The sequence below is a fragment of the Lagopus muta genome, chromosome 11 (genome assembly GCF_023343835.1).
Source record: "Lagopus muta isolate bLagMut1 chromosome 11, bLagMut1 primary, whole genome shotgun sequence".
In the NCBI taxonomy this organism is placed as follows: Eukaryota; Metazoa; Chordata; class Aves; order Galliformes; family Phasianidae; genus Lagopus; species Lagopus muta.
Genome location: NC_064443.1, coordinates 13591318 through 13604620, shown reverse-complemented (window position 1 = coordinate 13604620; position 13303 = coordinate 13591318). Strand labels below are relative to the sequence as shown.

At 48.7% G+C, this 13303-nt stretch overlaps 1 protein-coding gene across 4 annotated transcripts in view; it reads left to right on the top strand.

Moving 5' to 3' along the window:
- Positions 1-13303, top strand: part of PRICKLE2 (prickle planar cell polarity protein 2) — an 88627-nt gene that overhangs the window by 60385 nt on the left and 14939 nt on the right. For 3 of the 4 annotated variants that reach the window (XM_048957480.1, XM_048957483.1, XM_048957481.1), the window contains 4 exons: positions 748-931; positions 10730-10843; positions 12099-12236; positions 12981-13184. In XM_048957480.1, coding sequence (XP_048813437.1) covers positions 748-931; positions 10730-10843; positions 12099-12236; positions 12981-13184 — 640 coding nt within the window. The other variant, XM_048957482.1, reaches the window with a different exon arrangement.

Sequence of the window (13303 nt, the reverse complement as noted above, 5' to 3'; positions counted from 1 at the left end):
TTCAGACTATAATCAATTTTTATGCTACTTTAATAAGCAAATTTATGCTATCAGCATGCTAAAAAGACTTGTCATTCACAGCTTCCCAGTCAATCCACCATTTTGTGCATTAGCCAAGTGCTCGACTGTCCTAAATTTGATTGCTGTCCCAAATTTGGTCGCTGCCCTACAATTACCGGCTGGCATGCTGCTCCTGCCAAGCAGGCACGTGGCCCTCACACCAAGTGGCCCCTTTAAATGCTCTTTGCATTGCAGTATAGGGAAGAGCAATTACATAGCCCCAAACATTTGACAGCCTGACCCAGCTGGGTTGCCAAATGTTGTCATAGAAAGCATGGACTTTTATTTCCTTGTGTGAGAGAGACAAATACTGTGTTGGAAAGTGCCTGAGCATTAAAAAAAAAAAAGGCTGCATTGAGTAGTGATGGGCCAGTGCTGGCAGGATGCTCTCCTCTTTCCCATTTACAGCTCACCAGGGAGTCTCATCTTTAAACTGAAAGAGAACAGACTTAGGTTAGATTTTAGAGGAAATTCTGTACTCAGAGGGTGGTGAGGCAGCAGCACAGCTGCCCAGAGCTGTGGGTGCCCATCTCTGGAGGTGCTCAAGGCCATGGATGGGGCCCTGGGCAGCCTGAACTGGTGGGGGCAGCCAGCCCACAGCATGGGGTTGGAGCTGGGTGGGCTTTAAGGACCTCTCAACCCAACCATTCTGTGATTCTATGATCTCTTCTTTTCCCCCTCTTGCAGGAAGATTTGTCTCCACTGTAAGTGCTCCCAAGAAGAGCACATTGTAACAGTTATGCCCCTGGAGATGGAGAAGACCGTCACCAAGCTGATGTTCGACTTCCAGAGGAATTCCACCTCCGATGACGACTCAGGCTGTGCGCTGGAGGAGTATGCATGGGTACCTCCTGGCCTGAAACCTGAGCAGGTAACCCTAACGCTGGGCTTCCCAAATACGTAGTATGAATTCACTCTTCAGAAATAAACGCCCTTGTTTTCTCGTAGGGATATGAGACGCTTGCTACGTGCAGTTCATGTCTGTTCTGAACACACCAGTGAAACAAAATAGAAATGTCACCCTTATGGGACTTTTGTTTTGTGGTGTGTAGGTATAACTGGCAACTGAGAGATGGAGAAACAAAGTACCTTCAGGATGAGGTTTGTTACAATGATGAAACAGGAAAAACATGCCTACTGTGGTTTTGTGGGGGAAAAGCTGATAGGATGCTTGTGCATCCAGGGCAGCTGGTGTACCTGTCTTGCTCCCCTAGGCCACCAAGCTGCTGCATGGAGGGCCAACACCAGCAGCTCGCTGTAAAAATGGGCCATAGGTTTTGAGGTTGGGCCCTTTAGTCATGATGTTTGTGACTTACTTGAACCTTCACTGGAGCCAATTCTTTCCAGCATCTCCATTATAGGAGTTGAATGGGATGGATTAGACCTTAGCGTGCTGTGTGGAAAGCACGCTGATTTCTGCTCTGTGCACTTTACAGGATTCATTTAGTTTTTATGCTTATCTTTTACATGTTCAACTACGAACTTAATTTGCAGAGGAGATTGCAAAATACGCTTAGCCTTGATAATTGCTATGGCAATCATTTTAAATCGTGTAAGGAGGTTGGGAGAGTGTGGAAGGCTTTCATTCTTATTGTTACAGTTACTGTCCTTAAATACTGTGTTTTCCTGAGCTTTTATTCAGAAGGGCTTAGGCATTTCCTGAAATATTTTGGCACAATCCATAGGCTGTAAATATTATCTGTCTGTTTAGAGAAAATCCAGTTGTTTGGGTTTCTTTTTTTTTCCCTTTCTGGTCTTTGCAAGCGTGGCTCAGTGCTGCTCTCAGCTCCACAGCACTGTACGTTTCACTTGGTGCCATCCAAGCATGCAAATCAAGGAGCAGCCTTGCCTTCTGTCCCCTTCCCTGCAGTAGTTGCTCCCTTTGAGCCTCCTAGGAGGCACCACATTGGGTGCATGGTCAGGTACACTTGGTGCCAATGTCCTCTGCACCAAGGGACACAAACCAGGTGAGTTTCACAAGTCACCCCAGAGAACCATGCCCAACCTGGTACTGCTAGCAGCAGGTACTGAGGTCTCATGTATTACCCAGGTTAGTGTATTTCTAGGTTCTTCCAGCATCTGTTTCTTTTCAGAGTTCACTGTGCTTCTCAATACAAATGCTGGCTTATTGACTACATTTCTCTAGGTGCACTGCTGGGGTTTTCAGCAGATCTGACCTCTCTAATCACAATAGAAATGAAGAGCAGTCGTAGGCACTGAAATCCTTCCAGCATGGCTCATCTGCTGGCCCCTTGGGTACATTTTGCACCTCAGATGATCATCTGAAGAGACAAAAATAAGGTGTGGCTGCAGAATTGCTGCATGGGGCCAGGAGTTGTCCTTGCATGGAGAGCAGCTCCCTGAGCTTCTGATTTCTGTTTGTGTTCAGGGTAGAGATAGTGTTTGGAAGGAGAGAAAGTGCAGGATCACCATGTGAGTGGGGCTGCGAAAGACCTGCCAAAGGAAGTGTATGACACTGAATATTCTTGAGTTTTTGTACTTCTCTGTATGAGCTCTGTGTGGGTTCTAGTGTTGGGACCTGGATGCTGAGGAGATTTTGGTTTGTGCCTGTAGGCGGTGGTGATGGTTGTGGTGTGGAGAGAATGTGCTGCACAGCCTCCTGGAGGCTGGTGTCTGAGCCTGCAGCTGCTGGGAGCCTTTGGTGGTGGGCCCAGCTGTGGGCTGGGACACTGCTGTCAGGCTGGGGTGAAAATACTGATTTGCAGACAGTGAAATTTTCTCTGCCTTCCATTGCCTCGCTGTTGTATTTCTCTGACGTGAAACAGATGAAACGAAACAACTTTTTCTGCAATATTCTACTTTATTAAAATAACCACACAGCATATGAGCTGGGGAGGTAAGTAGTCCCCTGAAAGACTAATGCAGCTCTCTTATTGTACTTGGACAGCAGCCTTCCTACCTTGCTGTTCTTGGGAGACAGTGTTCGTGTCTCACTCAGCGCAGCAATTTGCAGGATTTCTGGGGGGAAGTTGGCCAACAACCATAACATCGGTTTTTGGCAGTTTCAGCAGGTCATTCCGAATTTGGAGAGTACCTTCCATCCCTAGCTTAAAATATTTATTAAATATAATCTAAATGGAAAGCAGCCCAAACATATGAGGGCTCATTGGATTCCTGGACGCTAATCTGGGAGCGGTCAGCTGGTCCATGTTACATGCCAACCGTGTGAAAATAGTGTTGGTTATTTGAGCATTGGTCCAGTGTTTACACATCGTTATCCAAACACTGCATTGAAGAACAGAGCTCAAGTTTTCCCTTGTATTATGTCTGATCAGCATACAGGACTACAAAGTCCTTGCACAACGGTGATATCTATTATGTATTTCTAAACAAGCTTATACCACAGGGTTGAGGGTAATAATATAAAAAAAATGTTAAAATTCAATTGCATCAGTCATGGTAAAATTTCATTAGGAAAATGGGCTAAAATTAATGATGCCTGTGCTCAAGAAAGAGAATTTGAACAGGAAGGAAACTGGAAATATTAATGTGCAGAGGAGCCCAGAAGAGTTTGTTTGTTCGGTGTCCCCAGTCGAAGGGCTGGATCACTCCCTATGCATTATAGGAGGAAGAGCAGTTACTCAAGCTAAAACTTTGGCATACAAACACAGATAGAAACTGGCTCTGAATGCATTCAGGCAGGAAATTGGAAGGGGATTCAAACTATCAGAGGTGTAAGGCTCAGCGGCAGCCTGCCAACAGGGAAGGCGGAGGGTGAAAACTCAAGAGTGAGCTCCATAAATTACAATGTGATCAGAAAATGTGGTTTCTTGCAATAGCAGTTGGCTGACCAGGGTGGCCGTGAGGTTGCAGTGAACTCTCATCTCACTTGCGTCAGGACCCTGATGAAAAATGGTCTCATGGTAGGAGGTGGAGTTCCCTTATGGAAGATGCAGCTGCGGATGGGAGCAGTGGGGCTGTATGGAAGGAGAAACGGAAGCTCAGGGCTCAGAGAACCCCTTTCTGCCGGTTTGCAGTTCCCTGGACAGATAAAGAGATAAATGTGAAAGTCTGGAAATGAGTAGACGGTAATAGAAACCCATCCTGAGCAAACCCAAATCCCATGCCACGGCATGGGGAGCCAGCTTGTCTGCTGGGGCTGGCAGCCTGAGTGCTGGGCTGCCTCACGCTGACACCACGTCTGGAGGCAGATGCATGAGAATAAGTGCTTCTGTAATGTGTTTTTCACATATTTAGACAAGGGCTGTGTAAATACATGTGAATGCGCAGCCTTGAATTCCTTGGGCCTGTGGTTTGGAGAAACCCAAAGATGTTACAACATGCCAGCTTGAATTTCTGGATACAAGGGGCTTTTGAGGATTCCTGTCTTTATTGTGTCTCAATAATAGGAGCAGCTGGCTGTGGGCACAGCTCTCAAATGAAACAAAGGATGGGCCTCGACTTCAGCTGCGGTGTGGCTTTCTGTATGGCTCCAACATGCCAGCATTCAAGACCTTTCTATGTGCTGTAAGAACTTAATTCCCTCTTGCTGACAGCACGGTTGCTCAAATTGAATCCCTTAAAAGTTAGGAAAATCTCATCTGAGCTAAAATTAGCCATGCTAAAGTTCAGAAGATCATTTTATTCTAAAGCAGGCGCAAAGGCTGGGACCTCAGGAGCTTTGCAGTGTGGTGCGAGACTGTCAGTGTCACAGGGAATTTGTTCAGGATCTGATGTACAGTGTTGATTCCTGTGCTTGAATCTTTTGCAAGGCTTATAGCACAGCCCTGAGTTACAGAACCTGCAGGCTCCATCAGCTGCTGTTCATAAGTGAGCAAAGGACAGTGGAGACAAACCTACAGCAAGCATTTACACCTTACCTACAAATAGCCGCTTCCACCTCCTCAGTGTGGCAGAAAATCATTTATCTGGGCCAGCTGTCTCTGGAGGACATGTGCCTCACTTGGGCCTATGGATCACGACTGAGTACATTTTACTTTTTCACCCTTTCTTGAGCCCTGTGAATCCAGCAAACTGTTTCACTCCTTGTGTGCAGCAAGGAATAGTCAAGACAGACCAAAGCAACCCTATGCCTTAAGCCCCCAAGCAAGGGAAAATTGATAATTTATGGCCAGGAATAACAAGATCTCCATGAATAACTCCTGATCTTACCCTGATGCTGAGAGCAGTTGTACCTCGTGAGCTCGTGGTCTGGAGCTGAGCTGCTTCCCCACCCTGCAATGGACCCATTGGAGGAGGAGGCATGAGTATATCCCCACTCTGCTATAGGAAAACAGTGTACAACCATGCATCTGGACCTCTGTTCTCTTTCTGTGTCCGAGGGCATTGGTTTGATGGTTGTGAGCCAGTGGGAGCTGTTAAAACAATTTAATTCTTGAGCTGTCTTATCAGGGAAGGAGTTGGCTGCTTTCGTTGGCCCCAGAAACAGAAAAGCACTGTTCTGACATGGGTTGCACGGTTCTCAGATTGGAAGCACCTGTGTGATGGATAACAGAGGTAAGAGGCAGGAGAAGAGCAGGGAATGGAAAATAGAACAGAGCCATCCCAGTGTATTGTCCTGGAGCTTTATTCCAGTGTACGGTTACAGCCTGTACTCACTGCAGCACTATTCCAGCACGCTATCCCGCAGCTTATAAATACAAGAGCATTTTAAGTGGCATACTCAGAGGAATTATCAGCTGCAATCAATGCAGCAGATGATTGCTATAACTGCTGGTGCTCCAGGGGACTCTGAGGGTGGGGGTCTGCTGGACAGCACACCACAGCCAGACCACCTTCATATGCTTCTGAAAGCGCTGTTTCTGTCTCTGTTTAATCCAATTTCAATTTTGTGCTCCAAAAAAGAAACCTCATGGCATGTGCTTTCACAAGTCTAAAACTTGTGGATGTGTGTCCTTGATTCAAATGTTCTTCTTTAATGCCAGCAGGAAGCAATGTCTCTGCAGGATCTTTTATAGAGCAAGAGCTGCTCCAAAAGCTTGACAGAAATTGATGTCATTCTCAACAAGAGACCAGGGAACAGCAACACTCAGCGGATGCGCTGCCATTAGCTGTGAGAGAGGAGCGCACGGAGAGCTGCACAGTGTGCCAGAACAAATAGATGTTAGGGGAATTGTTTCTCTTTGTTCCCTGCCTTTGTCCTTGTGATTCTGGGGTAGGTTTGTGGGAGCAGGGGTGCAGGATATTCCAGCCTTGGGAGTGCTGTCTGCTGTCAGCGCACAGGTTTGGGGAGTGATCTCCCACCTGATGCTTTTGTGTGTCTCTCTCCTCGTTCGTGTCACTTTTCTAGCACAGTTTCCAGCCCTGGATATTCTGGTTTTGTCCACACACCCTGGGGGTACCTCAATTATAAGAGGAGATAGATAGTTCTGAATAACAACAAGCAAGCACACCAAGATGCCTTTAATGCCTCCCATCTGGCAGCAGCTCCCAGGTTGCAGGGCAGCCTGCTCGTGGGCACAGCAGGGAGGTGGGTTTGTGGTTGCCCTGTAGGGTGTTCTGCTGCTCTGGGACGTGCCCGGCTGCAGCCTCGCAGTGCTCACTGCTGCTTTGTTCCAGGACGCCTGGTCTTGCTGCCAGGGCTGTTTTGCTCTGAGGAATAAAGAAGCGCTTTGTATCGTGATGTCCGTGGAGGAAGAGGACGTGCCAGGTGTGGGTCCAACTGAACCCATTTTATAACTTCATGCTGGCTGTGATCTGCAGAGCTCTCTTGTGAGCGTATGTGTGCGAGCACTTGGAAAATGTTGCAGATGCTTCAAGAAAGTTATTTATATGTGGTTTGTTTGTTTTCCACCGGAAGCCAGCAGGAATGGTAGAGCTAACAAATGCATCAGCGTCATTCCTCTGTAGATTCCAAGTGCTCAGTGTAGAAGATCTTGAAGGCACCCAAGATCAGGCTGGATGGGTTCGAGCACCCGTTTGAGCTGTAGGTGTCCTTATTCATTGCAGGGGAGTTGGACTAGATGACCTTTAAGGGTCCCTTCTAACTCAACGATTCTATGATCACCCCACGTCTCACATGCTGCTAAAAGGCCAGCATGGGCTTGTTGCAGCCTCTTGGGCCAAAACTCATCACGCTCCCAAATCTCCCACACCCCTGCTTACCCAACTATGGTCCCTTTTTGGGGTCATGTCCGGATACTGTGTTGCGTGAGATGCATCCTGCCCTCGCAGGGCTGGTTTGGGGAAGGCAAAGCAGGACTACTGCCCAGCTGTTGTGGCTCTGCAAGTCATCACTTGCAGCTGCAGCATGCCAGGACACCTCATGCTCCTTTATGGCCCTTCCAGCAGTCTGATCACACCAAGCAGCCCTGCCTGATGGGTGCTTGGGGTGTTGTGATTGGGGTGCACCTGGTGGAAGGGTGTTGCGTTTGCAACCTGAGCACACGCTGCCTGAAAGCACTTGCTTTTCCACCCCCACTTTTATTTCTTTGATCAAAGAAACCTTTCATCAATGCCATAAGCTCACAAGTTGTTTGCAAACCTTTCCTTCCTGGAGGAGGTGTAGGACTTTGCCTGCAAAGGGCTGGGGGTGTTCTGCCTTTGGCAAGGAGCCTGAGGGGCCACCAGCAGAAGCCACGCTTCTGCCTGTGTTCAGCAGGGATGGGATGGCAGCTGACAAAATTAAACTGGAAACAGAGCCCGAGCCTAGGAAGGCTGCAGAAACACAAAGGCATTTGTAAACTAATGTAATTACTTTCCTCAGTGCCTTTGAATAAAGTTGGCTCCACTTTAAAGGCTTTTCCCTACCCTCATTTTACATTGTGTTCTTTCCTTTCTCCTGGTTTCTATCTTCCCCTTTTCTCTTTTAGGTTGGAGGAGCTGTTAAGTTCCAAAATACCTATCAGCAGTTGTTATCCGTGCCCTCACTAAAACATAGAGCCCTTGAAACAGTTTCTTTTTGAAGACGAGGATAATGCACGCAATGGGGAGGATGGCTGGGCATGTTCAGCCATAGCATGGAAAACATTTTTGCCACTGCACCCTGGTGGCATCTGGGGCCCCCAGCCCACAATGAAGTCTTATTGTGACTTGGCATGATGTTTTTTAGATTCTTCAGGGGGTTCTCCCAGCGAGATGGGAGCAGAGGCTGCAGCAGAGGGCCGAGTGGGGAAGCTTTGCAGGAAATCCAGCCGTGTGCCTCAAGTGGCTCCTGAGCGTCTTGGTTAGAATAATTGTAGATGAAGTAGGTCTGTTGCAAGGGGAAATAGCAGGACACTGAGTTGCTGCATCATACAGCACAAGTATTTAATAAGAAAGCAATTATTTGGTGGAGCTCGTGCTGCAGAAAAGTCAGGGGATAACCATCCACCAATGCCCAGGGGTCAGGATCAGCCCTTTGGCCACAGTGGCTCTGCAGAGGGTTCATGGCTGTAAGGCTTGTGCATGCTTTGAACCAGAACTGAATGGAGGAGGAGCTTTTTTTTTCATGGAAAATGCTGACCTTTTGTACAAAAGCAAAGTGCAGACAGAGCAGTTTTACTTTTCCAGTGAGTTAACGTTTTCTGCAGGCCTTTCTCCTTGGAAAGCCAAATGTATCTGAAAATCCCTTTTTCCTTTATTTTTCTTCATTCTCAAGCATCACTGCTTCATGGCTGGGCTTTGCCACCCCAATTCTGGCAGCCCGAAGTTGGAAATTGACAACAAATGAGAGGTTGTATTACCTGAATTATGATCACCTGGGCAAGGGACAGCCTTCTACTCATCACCTGCATGTGGTGGGACTTGTTTGTTACTTAAAGCCATGGGAAAGGACCAGCAGCTGCCTCTGCAGCCCTTCTGCAAGCACCAATGCAGAAGATCCTGCTGGCTGCCTTGACCCCAAAGCAAACCCTGTTGGGTTATTGCAGGCAGCAGAACACAGGTTGGAGCCTGTTGTATTTGTTTTGCTTTGCTTTTCAAACCAAACTGCCCATCCCTGCCAAGCAATGTTGCTGGTGTGATGAGAGCCGGTTCCCGCAGACCTGTTGGGGTTAAATGGAAAACTTCCCAGCGGAAGCAGGAGAAGGAGCCATGCGCACATGTGGTGCCACGCTGGGCTCCGGAAAGGCAGCTCCTGGCTGCCTATGCTGAGGGAAAGGCACATATCCCTGCTTCTCACCTAGGATGCGTGTCTCACAGCTCATCGCTATGGGGAGCAGAGCAGCCTGATGTCATCTGGTGGCTCTTCAGAAGAAAAAAGAAAAAAAAAAGATTTTTGGTTGCTGCCAACTTCAAGGACTCAACGGGCGGAAGATCTTCATCACAAGGGAACCAAACGGAGCACCCTGAGTGGGGGTGGAACCGGGCAGCCCAGCTAATGCACCTGGAGGTGGCCAAGAGGAGCCAGCGGTGCTCGGAGCCCCAGGACAGCGCCGCAGGGAGAAGCCAGAGCCCAGCAGCTGAACAGAGACCATGGCAGCAGGGACACAGCACTGGGTTTGCTGCTGCAAGCTCTGCTGTGGACCTGGTGCATGAATTCAAGAATCTCGCAGAACATTGTTACACCATAAATAGTGCTTTTCAGTGGATATATTTGCTCCCTCATGTAGCGTGTTATAGGAATGCTTTTTCAGTGTGATTTGATGTCCTTGGATGAAGGATGCTCTATAAATGCCAAGTAAGTGTTATAACCTATGTAAGTTTGTTCCCTTTTTAATATAACAAAATGCTTCTCAGCCTTTGGTGGCTTCTATAGTTGCTGGGTCTGTTCCTGCTGTGCTTTAGCAAAGCAAATTCAGGGGTTCACATGGCTCCACAGTGTGTTCCTCAGCTCGGTGACACGAGCAGTCCCCTTGTCAGCACCACAGGTGGAGACCTGCTGACAAGCTCCTTTGTCATAAAATGCCATGATGGGAAAGTTGGATCCAAGCATTTGTACAGAGAAGAACAGAGCAGTTGAGAAGAAAACACCACAGCGGTGGTGTCCAAAAAGCTCCCAAAAGCAGAGGAAACACCTCGGGAGAGTTTATCCCATGGTGGCAAAAGCAGAAAGCAGTTTGCAACTCTCCAACCGAGCACAGATTGAAAGGAGCCATCCAACCCCCTTCTCCTGCCCCAGCATCCAGAGTCTCCTGATCCCAACCGAGCAGCAAGAGCTTTCCTTACCGTCACCCTCTCCTGCTTCTCCCCTTGCTGTTGAACCCCTGCGTGGCCGTTTTAGTGCTGCTGCAGGGCCAGGGCGCTGCATCCCAGCCCTTCTGTGCATGTCCCAGGTGTGGCAGCCAGAGCGCAGAGTTCAGGGCGTGCTTCCTCACAAGGCTCTTCCTGCACCAGGGCACGCCGGGCCCCACCATGCTGCGCTTGTCATAATTGGTTTTAATTATATACTCTGAGACGAAAGAGAAGGAGGAAAGAACAGCAAACAAGCCTTCCAACAGATGTTATCTGCTGTTTATTTTCACAAATTGCTGCAGAAAAGACCCGGAGGGTTTTGATGGAGGTGGAGGCTGAGATATAGCCAGCAACACGGAGGCTGTCGGGGCACAGGCTTTGTAACCTGCCCTGCTGAGGCAGGTGCCGACACATCCCCGCAGCTAGCCAAGCATGCTAACGCTATGGAGGCTGACAGAGCAAACGGTAACAAGCCGGCAGGCGCTGCCGCTCTCCTGGAGCCCTCTTGGGAGAAAAAGGCAGCAAAACTGAGGCAGCACGTGGCTGTGTTGCTCTGCTCGGTCAGAAATAACTGGTGCCTGTTTTTGCTCCCTAGGTGCACCAGTACTACAGTTGCCTTCCAGAAGACAAGGTGCCCTACGTCAACAGCCCGGGGGAAAAGTCTCGCATCAAGCAGCTTCTGCACCAGCTGCCTCCTCATGACAATGAGGTGAGTGACCTCGTGGTGTTGGTGACAGAAGGGCATGGGATGCTTGTCCTGCTGTCTCTCTCTTTGGAGGTGTGGGTGGCTTTTTTGCAGCCCTTTCTGCCTTTTCATGGAGTTTGGCAGCATTGCTGTTTCAACAGAGCTGTTTGCTACCTGATAGGATTCTATTGGAGGTTGGGAGCTGTTTGTTTTTAAGTCTCAGCTTCTGTTTTTGAAATCATCTGCACTTCTCTGCCATAAAAGCACTTTTCCAGCCTTTGGAAGCCACGCTCAAAGCAGCTCTAAGTTGTGTTTATCTCAGCCAGATGCAAAGTAACACAAGCCTTTCCCAGGCACTCCTTCCAGCTCACCTTGATGTGTACCAGGTTGGTGAGGTGTTTTGCTCACGAGCTGTGAGCCTGGGAGGCCAGGGTTTGAGTCAACACCTGCAGAGCAAGCACACCTCGCTGCATCTTGCAGGAAAGACGTGTGAGGCAGCAGAAAGGGTCTGCTGTCTGACGTGTTTTTTTATCAGGGAGAACATTGGCTGCTGCTAGCCCGCAACATTTCCCTTTGTCAACAACAGCAACAAAAAAAGATTTTTGTGCTCCTTTTGAAGAAGCCGCACTGGAAAAGACAAGTGGGTACTTTGTCTCATCTAGGTCAGGAATTCACGACTTTGCCCATGCGTGGCTGGGTGCCACCGGAGCAGTGCGGCGCTGCCGGCATCGCGCAGGGGCTTCGCACGCACCCTCGGGCCCAAACCTGCCCTCCTGCCTCCTTTGGCAGTGTCAGAAACCCACAGCTGGAAAACGCCGGGATAAATGCGCAGCAAAGCAAAGCTGCTGCAGGCTGGAATGACGAGCAAGTGTTGTTTCAATGAGCATTGCTTCCCTGAGCATTTTGCATCCAGTTCCCACTCGTGCTTGGTTTTGCTCCTCTTGAAGTGTTGAGAAATAACCGTTGGAGTTCCCAAATAGCTGGAACTCCATTGTTTACACGGGGAAAGTGGGCCGTGCTTGAGAAACACCATCAAAACACTTGGATACTGCTGTAATGTCTCTGCTATAATGTGGCTGGTGGAAGAAGTAGGCCTGGTCGTATATTTTCAGTTGTATTTCATTTATGCATCGTAGAAATGGTGGCTGGGAAGAGTTTGAATTTCTGCTGAAGTTACACCTATGGAGGTGGCTGTATGTTTTCTTGGATTCCTTTAGTGAGCTTTGCAGAGCCTATGGTATTATGGCTCGGATCACCGAACATCGCTTCTGTTTTCTAGGTCCGTTACTGCAATTCATTGGATGAGGAGGAGAAGAGGGAGCTCAAGCTCTTCAGCAATCAAAGGAAGAGGGAAAACTTAGGGAGAGGAAATGTCCGACCATTCCCTGTGACCATGACAGGAGCCATCTGTGAGCAGGTGGGTAGCAGGCAACAGAGTGATGGGAGCATGCCATGAGCACCCCATGGATTTTGGACACCAGAGCAGTCACTAATCCCAAAGCTAGTGCAGGGAAAGCTGCTGGGATCCTGGGGATAGAATCATAGAATCTTTGAGCTTGTAAAAGACCTCTAAGATAATCCGCTCCAACCATTGGCCTACCTCTACTGTGCCCACTAACTACATCCCTCAGTGATACATCTTCACAATTCTTGATCACCTCCTGAAACAGTGACTCCACCACCTCCCTGGGCAGCCTGTGCCAATGCGTTCAACACTCTTTTCTGGAAGAACTTTTTCCTAATGTCCAACCTGAACCTCCCTTTCTCCAGACTAAACAATACGAGTTCCCTCAGCAGCTTCCCATAAGTCTTGTGTTCCAAACCTTTCAGAGCTTCATTGCTCTCCTTTGGACTTGCTCCCGTGCCTCTATGTCTTTCCTGTAGTGAGGGGTCTAAAACTGAATGCAGTATTTGAGATGCATTATTGCAGCAAGCAGTCGTTGGGTCACCATCACAGTGAGTGCCCATTGGGTTGTCAGCACCGCAATGAGACACGGGCAAGGCAGAAGTGGAACCAAGATGGGATCCAAAAAGCTGCTGAGATTCTTGGAGAGGCAGCAGGAGGGGGATTCCCGAACAGTGAATTACCACGTTCTGCCACCTTTGCAAAAGCATCTCGTTAGGGATGGACTCACTGGTCTCATGTTGGCTTTTCTAACAGTGTGGTGGGCAGATCAACGGAGGGGACATCGCCGTCTTTGCCTCGCGAGCTGGGCACGGCGTTTGCTGGCACCCTCCTTGCTTCATCTGCAGCGTCTGCAATGAACTGCTGGTCGATCTGATCTACTTCTACCAAGATGGCAAGATTTACTGTGGCAGGCACCATGCCGAGTGCCTCAAACCTCGGTGTGCAGCGTGCGATGAGGTAAGAGCCCACAAACCCCATGAAACCCCACTGCCCACCTCTGTCCTCTGTTTTTCTATAGCATGAGGTGGCTTTTTTTTTTTCTCCCTGAGTGACTCATAAGTATAAAGCAAAATAGG